The sequence below is a fragment of the Corythoichthys intestinalis genome, chromosome 8 (genome assembly GCF_030265065.1).
Source record: "Corythoichthys intestinalis isolate RoL2023-P3 chromosome 8, ASM3026506v1, whole genome shotgun sequence".
Taxonomy (NCBI): domain Eukaryota; kingdom Metazoa; phylum Chordata; class Actinopteri; order Syngnathiformes; family Syngnathidae; genus Corythoichthys; species Corythoichthys intestinalis.
In genome coordinates, this window is record NC_080402.1 from 24729609 (window position 1) to 24749419 (window position 19811).

Consider the following 19811-nt stretch of genomic DNA (forward strand, 5'->3'; position numbering starts at 1 on the left):
AATTCAAACCTATAAAATATGCCATATTTTTCTGTAAATTATTGTTGGAATGAAAAGATAAGACACAAGATGGATATATACATTCAACATACGGTACATAAGTACTGTATTTCTTTATTATAACCAGGGGTGCACATAAGTGGTCCGCATGCGCACATGCGTACCGGACGTAGACAAACGCGCTGGCCCTCAACGACTTCCATACGCTTTTGCGTACCGATGGCTGACCACCGTATTTGCGGCGGACACGAGAAAATAACTTCTCAAAATGTCAAAGAGGTAGGCCACACTGAGTAATTACTTCCGTGTTCCACCACCCCCGTCAAAAGACAGACAGACGACAGAGACGTCACCGGAGCTACCGAAAAAAAGGACTTTTGCTGAAAAGTAGGAGGTACCATGGCTACACGCAAATGATGCTCGCACGGAAATGCGGTACAAAATGTGCTGTGAGAATCCCAATGTCGCCGATAAGAGCAGCGCATTTTATGTAGAGTCAAAGAATTTCAGCCATCCAAACTTTGAAAAGCACAAAAAAAAAACAGAGAGCATGTGGCAATTAAGCAAACTATCGATGTCAAACAGGACCCCGCTCGCCCTATGGACAAGTGGCGGAATAAAGGTAATGAACAGCGACATGCACTGACAAACGTGTTTTTGCTCGCATTTTACAAAGCTAAACATGCACGTTCAATAAGGTCTTATGAGGAGGACATCCCACTTTTAAAAAGGCTTGGAGTTAATGTGGGAGCCGCATAATGCCCTTTATTTTGAATTGGTGCTTTTTATTTCTTTACATTTCAAAGTAATGGCAATTTTGTTGTGCCAGTTGATGTTAATCAAGCATTAATTGTTAATATAATTAATTAAAGTTTATTGGCTCTAAGTAAAGCTTGAAATAAATTTATCGCATCAGGCGGGTTGGCTCTCAAGCTCAATGAGGACCAAGTCACATCTCCAGGTCCTCCTCTGAGAACCTGGGCAAAAAAATTATGTGCACCCCTGATTATAACAATAAATCAACAAGATGGCCTTACCATTATTAACATTCTGTTAAAGCGATCCATGGATAGAAAGACTTGTAGTTCTTAAAAAATATATTAAAACCCCTCTTCATGTTTTCGTTTTAATAAAATTTGTAAAATTTTCAATCAAAAAATAAACTAGTAGCCCGCCATTGTTGATGTTAATAATTACTTACACAATGCTCATGGGTGCTGAAGCCTATAAAATCAGTCACATCCAAGCGCCAGCAGAGGGCGCCAAAACTCCGAAAAACACAACAACTACACCTTTCACTCTGCTGTCATTTTAATCTGAGCGGGGCATTTGTGCGTTAATTGCGTCAAATATTTTAATGGGATTAATTTAAAAAATTAATTACCGCTCGTTAACGCGATGATTTTGACAGCCCTAATTTTCGGCTTTCAAATTCATTGATTTTTTTAAAAACAGATTTATGTTGCATACATTTTCGTTATGAAAGTGATAAAAGGAAGGTGACAGCTTGCTAAATTTACATTTGTAGAGGTAGAATTTAGATAACAAAATGAGTAGATTAACAATAAAAACATTCTCACTCTTGAGATTCCTATATAGACAAAAAAATGATATTTTCCCATTTGAGTTTTAGGTCCACATGTAAATTTCTGCTGATGAAATTGCAAAAGTCTTTCCAAAATTTATTGGAAAAAGAGCAGGTCCAAAAAAGGTGCTGAACTGTCTCTGGATGATCTCCACAGAAAGAACAGTTTGTATCAATGTCCCGTTTGAATTTTCCATGTAATGGTTTGCAGGATAGAATCTATGGATAATTTTGAAAGAAACTTCTTTGACCTTATTTGTCAAAGAAACATGTTGCGAATAGTCCATACCTTAGACCTAATAATATCTCCAACGAACTGATTCTACAAACATTAGTGAACAATAGCGTACAGCACGTAACACGTCACCTTTGCTCATTAATATTCATGACGCTAGCAACTGCTGCTCTGGGGGTCAAACTTGCGTTTGTCGGTCATGCTAGATGCATGTAAATAAATAGTGTACGTACTAGATTTTTACTGAGCTAAACCTACCAATTCTGTCCGAAAATGATGTCCCGGGTGCTAAATTCACTGGTAAAGATGTGGAAGAACATACAAATGTTCAATGAAAGGGATAGCTTGAGTGCCGAGGGCTGAAAAAGACGGGAAAAAGAGCCGACCCTGATCCAGCGGTAGTTTTTTTTTATCAACACCTTTTTCTTGTGTGCATTGTCTTACGCCACTGACAATGACATTCTCCTGTTTCAACAAGCTATCCTTTACCACCAAATGCCCTGTCTTTCTTATATATTATATCCTGTGGCTTTCATAGGCAGAGTTTGACTTTTGGGGCAGGGGGGCACCACATGTTGATGACCCCGAAGCACAGTGTCAGCAATCAAATTAACTTACATGAATTTTTATAATAATAAGTTGAAAATGAGCGTTATTTTGTTTCCCATCATTATTGAGAGGAATTCAAAATCAGGCTGCTGGCAGGACAGCTATACTTTTCGCCAAGATCATCATCCGTTGAATATGGACGCCCGCCGGTGTCGTGCCAATGTAGTTTCCTCAGTCAAAAATTGTATGCCCTTGGCAGAGCCATATGGAGGTAGATTTGTGTCTTCCTTATTCGATCAAAAAAAAAAAAAAAAAAAAAGTTGCTTCAATCAAAAAAAAAGTTGCTTCGATCAAAATGTATATGTTCAATTAAAAAAAGTAACTTCAAAAAAAAAAAAGTGTTTGAATGCAAAAAATACATTTGAAACTTGTTTGGGCATCATTTTGGCTAGGACATTTGTGTCTTTTTTATTCAATCAAAAAATAAGTTGCCTTATACAAAAAAAAAAATTCAAAAGAAAAATCACTTCAATAAAAAAAGAAAAATTTCAATCATAGAAAAAAAGTTTTTGAATGCGAAAAAATATTTAAGACTCAAAAATTTGCATTTGGACACTTAATTTCTCATTAAAAAATGTTTTCTTTGAATTTAGCAATCCTTTTGTGTTTGGGCCATATTATGGGTAGGGCATTTGTGTCTAAATCATTCAATCCCCCGAAAGGTTTCTTTAATTAAAAAAATATATATATTTTCAATCAAAGAAAAAAATCATTTTAAAAATAAAATTGCCCTCCCCTATTTTTTTAATGTTTGAGGGGGAAAATAATATGCAAAGCAAATGACCATCTAAGGTGCTAGTCACATGAACTGTTCGAAAAATAATTTTGACCCATTATAAAAATATCTTTTTTTGTTCATTTCATTCATTTTTGTTGTTTTCTGCTTTACAACTTTTATATACAGTACATAGGAAAGTCAATTACATGTAATGACACTTTTCGGCCACCAGGGGGTGCCTGGCCCCCTCTTAAACTCCACTTATGCTGGTTTTCTTAAGTCTCTGACAGTTCTTGGGGGTAATTTACATTGCTAGTATAGTTTAGTGATCGCAAATGCTACTCAGTGACAGCCAACGAACACTTAATTTTTTATCAATAACAAATCTTAATTCTTTCAATTTATTTACACTTCCCCCATATTAAGGTTGTTTCTTTACAACAGAAAATGTAAATCTGTTAGATCTAGGGCCTACCAATATCAAAATGGCTTATCTCTTTGGGGAAGGCTGTGGCTGGCATTGTTCACATTTTTTCCTCTGAGTTTTTTGCTTCGGGAAACGTATGAAGAAAACCTCCTTCATATGTGGACAGTCGTAATGTATAGAGTCGTTTTTACAAGTTCCATAGCAGCAGTGTTTATTCGACATGTTCTTTTTTTAAAGATTACGGGCAGAAAACAAGCAGTACTAGCATGGCTTGTATGCGAGCGCGCTTCTACAGTATGTTGACCCCCTTCCGGTTTACGATGGTGACGTCGCACAGCCTTGAGGTCTAAAAATAGCATTCGTGCGATACGCTATTTAAGTAATATCTGAGTCAGGCTAATTTGCCTTACACACATATGCACACTAACATATATCCAAACATTATACATACAGTATATGTGTGTGTAGGGGGTGGGTATGAGTGTGTATGTATGCTCTTTATAACCATCTTTTTGGCTTTCTCCACTTTCTAATCGTTACTCTTTTACTCACCTTTCCATTAGAGGTCTCTCCCCTGTCAACCTCTTTGCTCCTCTGCTCTGACTCCTACAGGTCAATAAAGGTGGTGGAGTGATGATTATTATTAGTGTATTATTATGACTATTCACTGATGATAATAATACGTTAATGAGCTCCTGTACTCATCTATTTGTGAAGTGAGAAAACAGCTTATGCTCCTGACAATTTCTATAATTCGCTCCTAGGGTGAGAGAGGCCCTGTGTTTAAATCCTGTATTTTTAAGATACCAGACGAGCTCAACTTTTTTTTGTTTGTTTTTGTTTTAAAATCTTTGACCTGGAAAAAAAAATCTCACTTTTAAATAGGATTGCAAACTGTCCTTTGAAAAACGAAATCGTCTTGTATTCATAAAAAAATTGAGCTTTCAAGGGACACACTTTGTCCCATATTATAATGAAACTCAGAAATAGTGTTTTATTTGTAGAACGAACAAATACTGTGGTGCTTTACAAGAATATGCAGGGAAACGCGTTCCCCTGCTTCTACTTTTTTTTTTTTTTCCCCCTTTGTGATCATTCAACATACCTCATTTATTATGACAAAACAGCGAACAGGAAGGGGTTATGGGGGAACAGAAAAAAATAATATACAAGAGATGAAAGAGAAGAAACACAAACAACAACAAGAAATACATTGAACGCCTAACTACACTAACTACTAATATGTTGGTGCCATCGTCAGCTACATGTATTTCCGGTTGACACCATGTGGGGGGCCTGTTGACCAGGGAAAGAGGGGGAAGAAGGTGGGGGAGTCCACAAGCTAAGTGATAAAAAAGGGGTAGAGTGTACCGTACACAAATCATCACTGTGATCTAGAACCCAGTAATCGTGTGAATCCCTTGTGAGTGTAAGTCCATTGGCGACCGACCCTAAGCCGCCCCATCACCAATCCCGGCACCGGGACCCCCCGCCCGAGCGCGCACAATAACATTCAGCCGTACGCAAGCCCCGCCGGGCGCGCAGCAGCCCCGCAGACAAGCTGAGACGCTACGTGGGCACCGACACAGGGCCACAGCCCCCACCCAGCCAGCCCGGGGAGGGAGGGCGCCATATTAGGAGTGATCATTTGTGAAAATGTTATTACTGAGGGGACTTTGAACGTACCTAAGTTGTTAAAAGAGTTTTCCTCAGGCGCAGAATTTATGTCTGCACTTCTAAAAAAAAAACAACATATATATATATAAATAAAAATGGCCAAAATCACACATGCACACACACACAAAAAGGCTCAGGGCTTGAAGGGTTAAATTATAGTTTTAAATTCAGCAGAGCAGATTTTTTTTTTTAATACAAAAAAATACTACAAATAAAATTAAGTTGCTGATAATTATTTTTCCATGTGCTTATATCACTCAAATATGTACCTAATTCAGTTGAGTAAAATTATTATATAATTTAATTATATTAATTTAGAAAAAAATCATTTTCACATATTAAAAAATAATTAAAGGGTGAGTGTTATCGGGCCTGCCTGCAATTTCAGTGGCATGTCCTTTATTTGTTTTTCGTTTTTTTTCCCCAGAGAGAGTTACAACCCTAGTTGTAAATAGCTTGTCATAGTAATTTTACAATGTACTACAGTATATGGACCAAATTCCAATGAAAACATAAAGCTACATCACAAAAACACACATTTATGCGCAAAGGGAGGGCTCAAGGTTTCACCTGCTTAGTTCTTCTTGGTGAGAACACAAATTAAAATTGCTAGTCCACCGGTATTCAAGGACGGCTCCGAATAAAATTTGAGAGGAATATTATAGGGTTGTATACACATAAATCCTCGAGCCTGATTTTTAATTCCTTGTGTAAGGGTTGATTAATTAGATTAAGCGCGGACTTATTTTTCCCTGTGAGTTCCGAGTTAGTAGAGAGCATTCACGCTGTTTGGGTGTGCTTGTCTTTGGGTTTATTAGATACTTAGAGAGGCAAGATGAGTGATCGTATTTCATTTGAATTTATTGATTTTTTTTCCCACAAGGTCTCTTTTAATAATTGAATGGTTTCGTTTTTGAGGTAATGCAAGGAGTGAAAAAACAAAGCACTCAATTCTGAAAATAGTATCAATAACTTTATTAAGTGGTCTGAATAATCTGTTTCAAAATAAATGCAAAATTGCAGACATACCTGTAGTTATGTTCACAGTTTAACATATTCCCTTTAAATTACCAATTTAGATTAAAAGGAGAGAAGTTCCATGAGAGCCTCAACTTGGCAGAAATGTGGAATAAATTTTATTATTATGAGTATCAAAATCATGCTTAATAAAAACCTGTAATTGCCCTTTCAGTCTAACAATTAATTACAAAATATATATGAATATAATATATATTACAGCTTACATCTGCACACAAAAACCCTCACAAGCAAAAATTGGGAAATGCTGATTTGTTGAGATGCTACATTTGAATGTTTTTAGTAGATATCTTTGCTTGGGTGCCTTTGGGAACTTTGTTTTGAAACCTATCTGTAAAGTGCACACTGCATGCTTTCTTTGTTTGTTCTTGGGATGCTGTAGGTCAGATACAGTGAAATTTGATTGGCAATATATTGGTCCATTGAAATATTGAAAGCAAGCGAGTCTTTTCAGTTCCTTGCCTGGAATGTTGACTTTGTCCTATGTAAAAGTGTCACAAGATAAAAATGTACTTTTCCATTGCAACACAACCCCTCCCCCAAAACAGGCCAAATTACAGATACACTGTACCAGTTTGTTATGCAAAATTAGATATTTTACTGCAATCGGTTGGTCCTCCCTGAAACAATAATGCCCAATATGCAGCAATGTCTTAAGTGCATTTTTCCTGTGTTCAGGCAAGAGCAAGCATCGTTCAAGTTTTTAAACTTAGATGAGGTGTGCACTCTTTCAAATTGGTAATTAGAATTAGCACAGCTAATAACACTGCTAACATGTAAGTGGCATGTGTTATATTGTGGAAATCAACACAATATATAAATTAAGACATTGTTTCATGTGACATTCAAAAAAATATGACAAACTTTTTTTATTGCCTCGAAGGCAAATTAATCTTAAAAGGCTTTACCTACCCTGCTATATTGCTTGAGCATTTATATGGAATCCTTGAGAGGGATAATAATATGAGTCACATTTCCACTGGTTGGGAAATTTTAGTGTCACTGGTGTAGCAAAGGCACTTAGGTATTTAAGTTTTAATTTTGTACTGGTAGCAGATAAAATGGTAATAATAAGACTCAGCTGATCTATTTGTGTGTCCGAGTCCTGATAGTATCAGGACTAATTCACATTAGTATCACACTGATACTAGTGCGCCAATTGTTTTACAAGTGAAGAAAGAGTGCATTACTGCATAGCCCTAAAACAAAAATGTAACTCATCGGCTACAACTGAAGGCCATAAAAGTCCAATCCATTTCAACTGGGAGGGTTTGTAGTGATCATTTACAGACTTTTGGATGTGTGTGCTCTGTAAGGCCACAAGGGGGAAGCACTCTCAAACCAGCTGAGATGTTGCAATCCCTTTTAAAAGCCCCCCAACTTGTAATAACACAACGTGAAAGATAAGGAGCGTTGTACAGAAGCAGTACGACACCAGCTCATATTGGGGTTAAAGAGGTGAAAGCTTGCCCCAGTCCACGCATTGGGCTACAATAATAATACCCCGTCCTCCCCACAAAGTCCAAGTGGTCCAGTCCAATGTTGACCAGCTTTCTGGCAACTTGTCCTGTGCTGTATCACACTAGAAGATGGCGTTTCTTATGCAAGGCCAGGTGGTCTGAGCGAGAGAAGCTGCGCTCACAGTCAGGACACTGGAAAGGTTTGACGCCCGTATGCTTGCGAAAGTGTCGAGTGAGCTCGTCCGACCGGGCAAACTTCCATGTGCAGCCTTCCCAAACGCACTTGTACGGTTTCTCACCTGCATGGGTGCAAAAACATATTAAAAACTCTTTAATGGACTGTTACAGAACAACAAAAAAATCAGTTGAACAATATAATGCTCCGTTTTTCTCAAACTATTTTTTAAATGGTCTCTCAATAGCACTATTATGAATTTTCACCTAATGAATGTTGGTCTCAAACTAATCCACGCATATACTAAATTTATTATCTTATCTCCATAACAGTGATCCCTTGTTTTTCACAGTTAATGAGGACTAGAACCCGTCGTGATAAGTGAAAAACCGAGAAATAGTTTGTTCAATATATTTATTCAGATTTGGAAAGAGATACATATAAGACATGTTTTTTCACTTTTTTCCCCAAAGTATAATAATTAGAAATACTTTTATGTATATGGCAGAAAACACAGACAAGGCCGAAAAAGCAGTTTCTGCTCTTGCACCCCTCTTTAAAAGAAACTGCTGTATTTTAAGCCAAAAGAACTTGTGTTTGATAGAACAATATGTCTATATGCTGCAATAGGAGTTTTATGGCGCATTAAGCCCCCAAACTATTTTCAATATTTGTCCGTTTTACCCCGGAGACCCTCGTTTACAGACAGCGCGCAACCACTTTAGTTTCAACCCAGCCATAAAAAGTAACTATAGTCATTATTCAAAATGTCTATCATTTTTGCTTAGAATCATTAATTGATGTCTAATATTTAGTTCAAATTTTTTATTTATTTTTTTTAAACTTTAGACTTTATAAAATTAGTCACTCGCATATTTAAAACTTTTAAACAAATTACATCCCAATGATAAAAAAAATTGTGTCTGTAAGCAGGTCAGCTCATAACTATCACTTAATTGTATTTTGTTTTTAATGCCGCATTTTCCCCGATATTTAGATGATAAATAATCGATCCAAACAAAGACAAATTGTGTGTGTGTGTGTGCGGGGGGGGGGGGGTTTAAAACGTAAATATTTGAAAAACAAAATCTCAACCACTCCTTGATGTCTGCGATTTCTGCATTGCGACCCTTGTTATATTACTGTATTTCAACCGTAAAATCCCTAAAAAGTCCGGTTGTGGCCACTCACAGCTTCGTCATGACACTCTGTGAGATACGCTACACAGAGTTTTTGGATCGAAACAAGGGAAGTACGCGATAATATCTCATCAAAATCATTTTTTCGATTCATCGATTTAAAGTTTAGGGGTTTAAAAAAGAAAAAATTAAAAATGCCCTCTTGTTCAAAATTTTTCTTCCCTCAGAAAATAGATTTTAAGCTTTCCAATGATGTATCATACATGCTGATAGGACAATTTTGAAATATGGCCAAATTGAGGGTCTCAGAGCGGAACTTCAAGTCAACTGAATGTTTTCCGCTGTGTATACTGTATATATGTTTTTTTACAAATGCTTTTTAAGCACTTCAAATGTATTAATTTATTATAATATGAAATAGCGCCCCCACCCCCCAATTTTTTTTGTGTGTTCAATGTATTTATTCAGATTTAGCATTGGAAAGAGATATATATATATATATGACATGTTTTTTTCACTTTTTTCCCCAAAGTATAATTAAAAAAAAAAAAAAACTTTTATTATATATATATATACAGTATATTTTAATAGATGGTTTTTAAGCACTTCCAAATGTAGTAATTATGATAAGTTTTAAACATGTTACTATCCCACCGAATTATTTTTAAACAAGAATAAAGTAGAAAAATGCTTGTCTTTATTAAATGCTTCATTGAGTGAGTCCGCTCAAATCCGCTCAAGCTGCTCACTTACACACAATGAGATGCCACAGCAACTGTTTACAATTCAAATGATGATTGACACATGCGGCGCTTTGAAGCTTCGGCTTACAAGCATCTGTGGCAAGATCAATCACTCATCGTTAACTTTAATTAGCAACTCCAGTGACCAACAAAGAGCAGCAGGAGGGAGAGTGAGACTAGGTGCTCGGCTCAGGACGGCTCATCTGTATTTATTTATTTTTTAATTGAAAAAAAAATCTGCGAAGGACTGAGGGCGCGAAGTTCGAAGCGCGAAGTACCCTACCCAAAAATGTAATTACTTAGTGTTACAATGCAGTTATTACTGTTTAAACAAATCAAGAGTTGGAGCAAAGTTGCGAAAAGTAAACCATGTCATAGCTTAATTCCCAAAATGTGTTTCGACAGTGAAATTCAATACCACTACACACACAAGCTGTTGTACTGTATCATAATGGACAACACTAAGTGAAGCATCTTACCAGTGTGGGTCCTGCGGTGTGCTTTGAGGTGCGAACTTTTCGTGTAGACTTTGTTGCAACCGGAGAAATCGCAGCGGTGGATTCTTCTTTTCTTCAATGTGTCTGGAGAGTCAGCGGGGATAGGATGTTGGCTGGCTGAATGGACAATGACTGATGGGTTGTTGCCCCTAAAATACAGAAAGAATGAATGGAACATGTTAGAGTGGGAGGGGTCAGTGGCAGTGTTTTTCTATTTATGTTTATTTTGTGGTTAGATCAAGGTTTTAGGTGTTACAACTCAAGGTTTGACACCTATAGACAAGTTTCCTGTGCGAAACATGGGCAGCGCCATCTTTTGACATTTTCTGCTACGGACTTCCGGTTTAGACAGAACAACATGAAGTGCGGTTGAAGTAAGCAGTGTGTAGACAAAGTTAAAACTGCAAAATCAAACCAGAGGAACCCAAGGAATCTCCAAAAATGGATTCAGCATGAAGTAGATAAAGAGTTCATTTGTTCTTATCACTTCATTGATTGTTCATGGACAAAATTCTAACAATCTGTGTAGCCTGTTTTAACATGAGGTGTAGATTCATACGCCGGCCTCTTGGAAGAGCTAAATGTGGCAAAATTACGAATAATATTACAGTTGCCGAATGCAGAAGTGCTAATGCAGATTTTGTTGTTACAAAGAAATACTACAAGGTATTGTTCATCTGGTTAGATGAGAGTTATTATGAGGTCATCACACGTGTACAGTACATATAAAAACAAATAGCTGGCTACATAAACACCCAGTCTTTGTGGTGGCACGGGCTTGGTTCCACATCTGCCTTCATGAACATGGTGTACACCCATGTCGTGATGGTGGCAGATGGATGCGGTATTTCCAAATTTTCTTTTTGGAGGGATTTTGATGAGTGATGCCACTCCAGCTCCACTGTTTTTTTGGTTAGAGAAAGTGTAAAACGGAAGTCGTGAGCAGAAATGCAGAAGTAAAGCGGAAGTACTTCGAGAACTTGTCTATTCACAAACTTCATAGAGTGGTTATTACACTTTATTGCTGTCGGCACATTTTGTGGTGGCAATTGAAAAGACACAAAGAAAAGCAAAAGATTGACTCAGATCATGTTTATACTGCGTTTTAAAGTATTCAGGAGATCTGTTAACATGTCTTTGGCGAAATTGAATGCAACTTAGTTTGTTGTTCAATTCATTTGGACAAGGGGAGGTTGTGGCACTGTAAGCCTTCCCAGTCCAAATGGATTAGACACTAGCACATACACTGTATCAATCAGGAAGGGTGTAACTGTTCATGTGTATATATTGAACAGTTTCGGTTCTATTATGTTTTAGGATTTTTTTTCCTCATAAAATGTCTTATTAATACAAGCTAAGCGCTACCTGCAGAAACAACTGTAGGAGTTTCCGCAAGGATGCCTTAAACGCCGGATGCTCAGGGCTCTCTTTTACTTCACTACTGATAGGCCGACCTGTCTGGAGTGGCTGGCGGTGTTGCAAAAGACACCCAGGCTGCGCCTGGTGGGAGACGCTACAGCCGTTGGCAACGTGACGAATACTTTTTGACTTCCCCGTTGAACTTAACAAAGGACAAAGGCAGGTGGATAAATCCAGAGTTATTTTGATACTGCTGCACGGATATTTTAACCCACGTGATACGGCACAATCATCAGACAACTCGTTATCCTACAGTGATTCTGATAGTGAAGAAGATGTAGCTGTTTTTGTGGAAGATAGTTTTGAGGACGATGTAGAGGCTGACTACGAAGGAAATCCATCCGATATTATTTATCCGTACATGTGTGAGCCAGAGGCAGAACCTCCAGTAGACGTCGCGATCGCCAATGGTTGTGAGAGCGAAGTTAAAGAAATCAATGTCAATATTCTGGAAAATTGGTTAGTAAAAACTCTAACATTAAAAAAATATTCAAGATATGGTCATGGATGAGAGGAATGCTTTGTTTGCCTGCCTGCCTCTTAGCCTAGCGCAGGGGTCGCCCACCCAAAATGTTGAAAGCCATATTGGACCATAAAAAAAGAAAAAAAAACATGTCTGGAGCTGCAAAAAAATGAAAACCCTTATATGAGCCTTATAATTACTGCTGCAACGATTAATCGATTGAGTATTCGATTAGAAAAAAAAAAAAAGATTCGAATTAAATTTTGCTGCTTCGAGTATTTGTTTAATTAAAGTGGCGTTGTAATGGTTTGCTTTTAAAGTGTTTGCATTTAGTTGTATTGATTTGGGTGGATACACTGCCCTCTAGCCTGCCTCATTTCACATGGCTGAATCCAGCTGCTCCTTATTATGACCAAACAAAGTTTTTGTTTTAACTAATGTGTTTTTAATGCATTCGTAATTTAGTTTATAGGTATATTTATCTGTTTTTTGTGGGAATATGTGTCTCAACCAGTTGCTAAGCGCATTGTAAAAACAACAAAAAATAAACGTTAGCATTTTATAGCATTTAAGCTAGCAGACCTTTGCTATGCAAGTTAGCCAATTGTTATTTTGTTGTACATAGATCCTCATCTACAGTGCTGCTCGAAAGTTTGTGAACCCCACAGCGATGGTCAGATTTTTTGTAAAAAAAACTAAAATAACCTTATTAAATGTTAAATTATACCCAAATCCACAATACTGACATTCCAAATAATGGACTGAAACAAAAGAAATAGTTATATTGTCATTCTTTATTTAACAAAAGTGGTTGATTTAAGAAAAACTCAGATATCATGTGTGCAAAAGTATGTGAACCCCTTCAGTTAATAGGATATTGCGCCTCCTTTTGCAGAGATTACCTCAACCAAACGGTTTCTGTAGTGACTAATCAGCCTCTCACATCTACTTTGGGGGATTTTTGCCCATTCTTCCTTGCAGAACGCAGTCAGTTGAGAGAGGTTTGATGGGTGTCTGGCATGAACTGCTCGCTTCAGGTCCCGCCACAGCATTTCAATGGGATTTAGGTCAGGACTTTGACTGGGCCAGTCCAGAACACGAATCTTCTTCTTTTTCAGCCATTCCTTGGTTGTATTGCTGGAATGCTTTGGATCATTATCATGTTGCATGATCCACCTTCTGCCAAGCTTTAACTTCAAAACAGATGGCGTCAGGTTATGTTCTAGGATTTGACAATATTCCTCAGAATTCATGATTCCCTGGACTATGTGGAGTTGTCCAGGTCCTGAGGATGAAAAGCAAGCCCAGATCTTGACATTCCCACCTCCATGCTTCACTGTTGGGAGAAGGTTCTTTTGGTGGTATGCAGTGTTGACTTTTCGCCAGACATGGCGGTTTTGGTTGTGACCAAACAGTTCAATTTTGCACCTACATCAGTTGATGAAAACTCTTTTTAATTTAGTCTCGACAACACAACTGTTAAAAAAACAAAAAAAAAAACTACTGAATTGATTGATTAGGAAATCAGGTTGAAATAATAGAAAATTCCAAAATGTTGAGGGGGTTCACAAACTTTTGAGCAGCACTGTATTTATTTTATACCGTTGGAGGCTCAGCTCAGGTATTTGAAAATTTTATGTTCCTTTTTCGATTACTCAGTTATTTGAACTAACTAGTTTATCGATTAATCGACTACTAAAATAATTGATAGCTGCAGCCCTACTTATAATAAAGTCAACACATGTTGTATGTATCTATATTAGCTATATTAGCCTACTATTGGAATGACTAAGTTGACTACAAATACATAACGAGCTTTCATGATTAAATGTTTATTTTCCCTGCAGTGCATCCTATTGAGAATGACGCACCACGTGACTACTCTGTTGTACTATGCCGCCTCAAGATTAAACTTCATTACGATATTATTGAATAAAAAACAATGTTTGTGTTATGTTTCTCCTCCAACAGAAACCAAATTAGACAAAAAATATATATTTCCCTCCATCTTTTTTCCAGTTTCAAACATTTTTGAAAAAGCTCCAGGGAGCCACTAGAGCAGTGCTAAAGAGCCGCAGGGGTGCTGACCCCCGGCCAAGCATTACTACAGCCACCGTCCAGGTTCACAAAACATTACTCCGAGTTTGATTTCACCCACACTCATCTAGAAGCATCATCATTTGAAAAATCCATATGTTAATATCCCTAAATCTTTGTTTCCAACACACTTGAATTCACGGACATCGCAATTATACAGCATTTTGTGGCAAAGAGTTCACACAGTGATGCACATGGCAAACTTTCTACATTCGTCTCCTTTAGCTGACGTCATTGCCGAAAATTACCGAGAGTACACGATCGCGCCAATTTATTTTTCATTTGTCGCTGACGACCTATGAGACTTAAAAAAATGCCTATAAAAAAAATAATCCGCTGTATTATTTCAAAACAGGTGGTTATTGTATCGATAAGCATTTGCTTTTTCCCGTCTTTCCTTTGTCTGTCATCGTCTTTTTTTCGGGCAAATTCCACACTCTGAAACTGTCAATGATTATGACAATGATGACAATGACAATAAATTCATTAATTCATTCATTGTGACAGATTTCTTTTGTATATTTTGCACATCTAGGCGTTGTTTTGCTATAAAAAAATCCTCCTCACCTATTAAAATCAAGCACACAAGAACAAATGAACTGTATTTGTATTATTTCAAAAGAAAGGAGTGGTCGCTCCACATTAACAATGCGTATGTGTCCATGTGTGTACAAAGGTGTGATAAAGTGGCAGTTTAAAGCAGGTGCAGGATGTTGAAATATGAATCTGTGCAGGAATGCACGGACACCCGCATAAACAGTCACATACATGAAGACCCATCCAATACACATACACGCACATGATGACCCATCCTGCTTCCCAGTCCTGAGTCAACATGACCTATATTTCATGTACAGTACAGGCAGTGTAAACCATGCTCGAATGACTGTTGAGAGGTGATGACAGCCCGGGTCACACCCAACGCCAGACTTGGCACACTGACAATGACCTCACAACTATGCCAACAACTACCTGACTGTACTTGTCCAATAAATGTAGGAAGAAAGACAGAGGAATAAGAACAGATGAGCGATAGAAGCGAGGAAGATGCAGGACTTGCAGATGCCAGATGACGAGCTCTAAAAAAAAAACACACACAGGAAGCAAAAAGGAGGGGGCTGGTTACGAAAGAGAGAACAGGAAGTGGAACAGTGGCGGCAACAGGATTCGGATGGCTGATATAAACTTGTAAGGCCGCCTCGTCGCATTGAGACGTGCACCAAAAGACACGGGCGACTGGAAATAAAAAACTAACCAGTGCAGTGGTTGGAGTAAAGATGAAATCAAATGGACCTCCCATTTACATCAATAATGGTTAAGGGGGAAAAAAATCAGTTGGTCTTAACGTATTATACCTACTTTATTTTCCCCAACAAAAATATAACGGGAGTCAATTCTTCGTGGGTTTTTACTTTTCGCACTTAGTCCCTACCCTCTACAAATAATAGGGTCTACTACTATATTATATGACTTAACACATACAATAAACAACCTCTTAACATTTATGTTTGTTTTTTAAATTATTTTTTGTTATAATTTTAATTTTCCCAAATGATGCCATTATTACTTATTTTTAATCTATCTAAATTATGAAACTTACCAAATAAAAGTTTAATATTACCTCAAGCTCTGTAAAGAAAAGCAAAACCAGATATATCCTGCCTTGCTGCATTGTGATTGGTGTGCGAGTTAACAATGTTTTTCAAGTTGCCCGTCTTTGACAGTATGTTAATAAGCGTGTTCGACTGAGTCAAAAGTATTAGCAGTGACCCCCCCACCCCCCGAAAATCGAAGTTTTAGCAGCATTGGAAAGAGATACATATGAGACGTTTTTCAATTATTTTCCCATAAAGTATAATAAAAAAATATATATATATTGAAAAAAAAAACAAAAAAAAACGTATATGTATATTCTAATAAATGGTTTTTAAGCACTTCAAATGTAACCATTATGACATAAATGAGACATATTGTATGTACTAGTATAACAGAAAACAATTATCCGTGCATGTATACATGCATATACTGTATATTAACATTTTAGAATTAAATACTGTCTTTATTTATTTTTTAATTGATAAAAAATCCGCAATGGAATGATGACGCGCAATAGCGAGGGATCACTGTACCTACTTTCTGAAGAAATTACCGCGGAAACTTTAATCCAGTCTAGGGTAAATTCTTGTCTGAAACCAAAAACTGAAACCAATTAATGGTCATTGAAGAGATTATTTTGAAAATCTTTTCTTCGGATGGCACCATAGGCGGAGTTTGGCTTTCTTACAAGAATATTTATAATAATAGTTGAAAAAGAGTGTTTTTTTTCCCCATTATACTTGAAGGGAATCCGAAATCAGGCTGCTTAGGAGAGCTATACTTTTGGCCAAGATCGTCATCCATTGAATATGGTACGCCCGCCGGTGTCGTGCCCCTTAGTTACCCCGTCAAAAACTGATTTGCTTGATTTCCGTGTTTTGGTGATGTAGTTATCTACGAGGTTTTTGAAGAAATGGCCCATCCATCCCAAAAAAAATAAAAAATTCCTGTCGTATAACGTAACATACGTACTAAAGGTAAAAAAAAGAGGCAATGTTGTACTGTTTTACTTGTAGGATGACCTATAACTGTTATTACTGTAATTCAATTCCTATATTGAGTTTCTCCAGTTTAATAAACGTTGATGTCCAAAATATATAACTGTGGTTCTTTATGGCTTGAATTAATTAAGTCGACATAACTCATAACTAATGTGTGTGTGTGCTCCCACGGTCAGGGGATCCAATTTTTGACGGGGTAACTACATGGGCAAGACAGCGGTGTTGGCTCTGTTGGACAATTAGCGTCTTTAGTGGGGCAAATTGAAACTCCGCACACCAGTTTGGCAGTGCTCTCTGACGTTTCATGGTCCACATTTTCAATCTTTGGTTCTTGGTAAGTAGTTGTTGTCGCCTTTGAAAGCTTAGGTTTGAAAAAATTACGTATATCCGTCTTGCCTCTTCGGTCCTCGAGTAGTTTTGGCTAAGCAAAGCAAATGACCGTCTAAGGTGCAAGTGACATGATCTGTTCGAAAAATAATTTTGACCCTTTAAAAAACAATATTTTCTAGTTCATTTCATAATTTGTGTTGTTTTACTGTTTTACAACTTTTATAGACAATATTTTACTGGAAAACTCTTAATTTTAAAGTCATATAGGGGAACGTTAATTACATGCAATGACACTTTTTGGCCCCCCCTTACACTCCACGTATAGATGGCACTTGCATCCTGTGCAGTCGAGTCACGGTGAGAAAAGAGATAGGTTGTGGTTGCTCACATGCAGGAAGAGCAAAATCGATTCCAAAGCTGGTAAGATAACATCTAAAAGGTGGGACGTGAATGTCGCGAGTGCTCTTCCATTATAAATGCGAATTAATCCACCAAGCCAATATATCTTCTCGTTCACCTAACGTTGTCTCTCTAGTAGTAACGAAAGTGCACGCTATTTGTTTGCACCACTGCAACTTTTTGGTTTCAGTAATTGTAATTTCGGTAATAAAACTGTTTTGGTCACACATTTTGGTCAAAAATTTTCGGCCACTGAGTTTTTGGTGATTCTCTAATCTAATACAAAACTCTGATTGCACCTCAAATCAAACACCCTTGACTATACTGAAGCCCTGGTAAACCCTAATGTGAAAAGACTTCTTCTGTTCATTAGGTCTAATATGTAACAGGATGTAGAAGTAATCTGAAACAGCAGTATAATAACATCCAATGGAATTGACATAATACAGCAAAGCTTGACCTGTTTACTCTCCACGTTAAACTTACTCATATTCATGTTGTATCCTGATGACGGATGACTTGATGTCGTGGGTGCTGTGGTGCTCATGAATGAGTTCAGGCTGAGGCTCAGTTTTGATTCGCTTGAGCACGTCGTGGGCATCGCCTCGTCCTTCCAATGACTTTGTAGATTGGACTGTGCAGAAATAATGTCAATTAGAGTGGCTCGTCATGGTTTGGCTTTGGCCATATTGAATTTTTCATTCATTAAGTCGTCATTGAAATTTTGGTAAATAATGAGAATTAAATCATTTAACTCATTGGCTGCTATCAACAGCTATTTACTGCTCTAAAAATGCACTGTTTTTCTATTAACCACACAGTAACTTTGCCATGTTACCTCTTACAACACTGAAACTAAGGAAACAGATTAACAACCTTCCTTGTTGTCCAACGGCTTTAATGTTATTTCATGAAATAATAATTTGCTCTTTGGCTCGTGATAAGGAAGCACACATTCCCTACTGTATGCTGCATGCTTGTTGTTACTGGCATGTGTTCAACACAAGCTATGTGAATGAAATGCTACATTTAACTCATTGGCTGCCAATGAAGCTATCCAGTACGGTCACAATGGATTGGACGGCTAATGCAGTCAATGGCATTAAAAGGCGAGCATTCACAGACAGTCTATCATTGTCAATGGCAGTCAATGAGTTAACTACACTGTCAGGTTTTAGGCGTGTGAATGTTTTGTTAGACACCAAATATGAGGGCTCACCAGTCTTATGGTCTCTGCTTCGATGATGATGGTGATGATGAGGATCATCATTCGAGGTAAGAGGTGGGCTCACCATGATGGGTTGGTGCAGGTGGAGAGGAGAGGGGTACAGGACAGACAGAGGCACCATGACCGGAGAGACCATTACCCCCGAGCTCTGGATGACCCCCGACCCAGATCCCATCAGCGGAGCCACCATGGCGGGGTACGATAGCGAAGCGCCGGGCGGAGGGAGAGCGTGGGACGGCGAGGAGTGCCGCTGGGTCAGCTGAGGGGAACGACGCGGGGAAACACGCCCGGAGCTGCTGTAAGGTGACGGCGGGGTGCTGCGCGAAGAGGCCGGAGAGGAGGCAGATGAGCAGCGAGGAGAGGAGGACGAGGAGGTGGTGCTGGAAGACGAGCGCTTGCTCAGAGACAGGTCCACAGGCTCCATCTGGGTGTGCGACGGGCTGGCTGGGTGTGGCTGGGTGAGAGCCGGCATGTGGTTGTGGTGGTAAAGGTGGGCCGGGTGGGAGAAGATGACACTGTACGGCTCCGGGGTTTTCACTAACGATGAGTAGAATGACTGTGAAAGAGAGGTGGAGAGGATGCAGGAGAAGGGAAAGGGAACAAAAGAGCAGAGTTGAACATTTCCGCTCAGCCCCGAAAACACGCTTCTACCTCACAAACAACTACAGGCCGCCAAGAAATGTCAGCACAGCTTCGCTCGGGAATTTCTCTCAGAAGAGGGTGTTGATTAGCCGGCTGTGTGGCGAGGTGTGCAGCTATTGTATGCAAATAGCAACTGTACTGCCGCTTGTTTGTCCAGGAAGACTTGGAATGTGGGAACTGGGCCGTCTAGACACGTAGCATGAGTGTGGGTCGCTATGTACAAACTATTGTACAGTACGGCATCAAAAACATGCCCAGGCATGATGTGAGTACATATGCACTTATCGTACATACATAATATATAAACACATACACCACGTAGACGCGTCTTAC

General features: G+C 38.4%; 1 protein-coding gene across 4 annotated transcripts in view; it reads right to left on the reverse strand.

Moving 5' to 3' along the window:
- Positions 1 to 4548: 4548 nt before the first annotated feature.
- Positions 4549 to 19811, reverse strand: part of klf3 (Kruppel like factor 3 (basic)) — a 32821-nt gene continuing 17558 nt past the window's right edge. For 3 of the 4 annotated variants that reach the window (XM_057843801.1, XM_057843800.1, XM_057843799.1), the window contains 4 exons: positions 18828 to 19392; positions 18095 to 18242; positions 10286 to 10452; positions 4549 to 8048 (listed from right to left, as the gene is read on the reverse strand). In XM_057843801.1, coding sequence (XP_057699784.1) covers positions 7867 to 8048; positions 10286 to 10452; positions 18095 to 18242; positions 18828 to 19392 — 1062 coding nt within the window. In that variant the 3' untranslated portion in view covers positions 4549 to 7866. The other variant, XM_057843802.1, reaches the window with a different exon arrangement.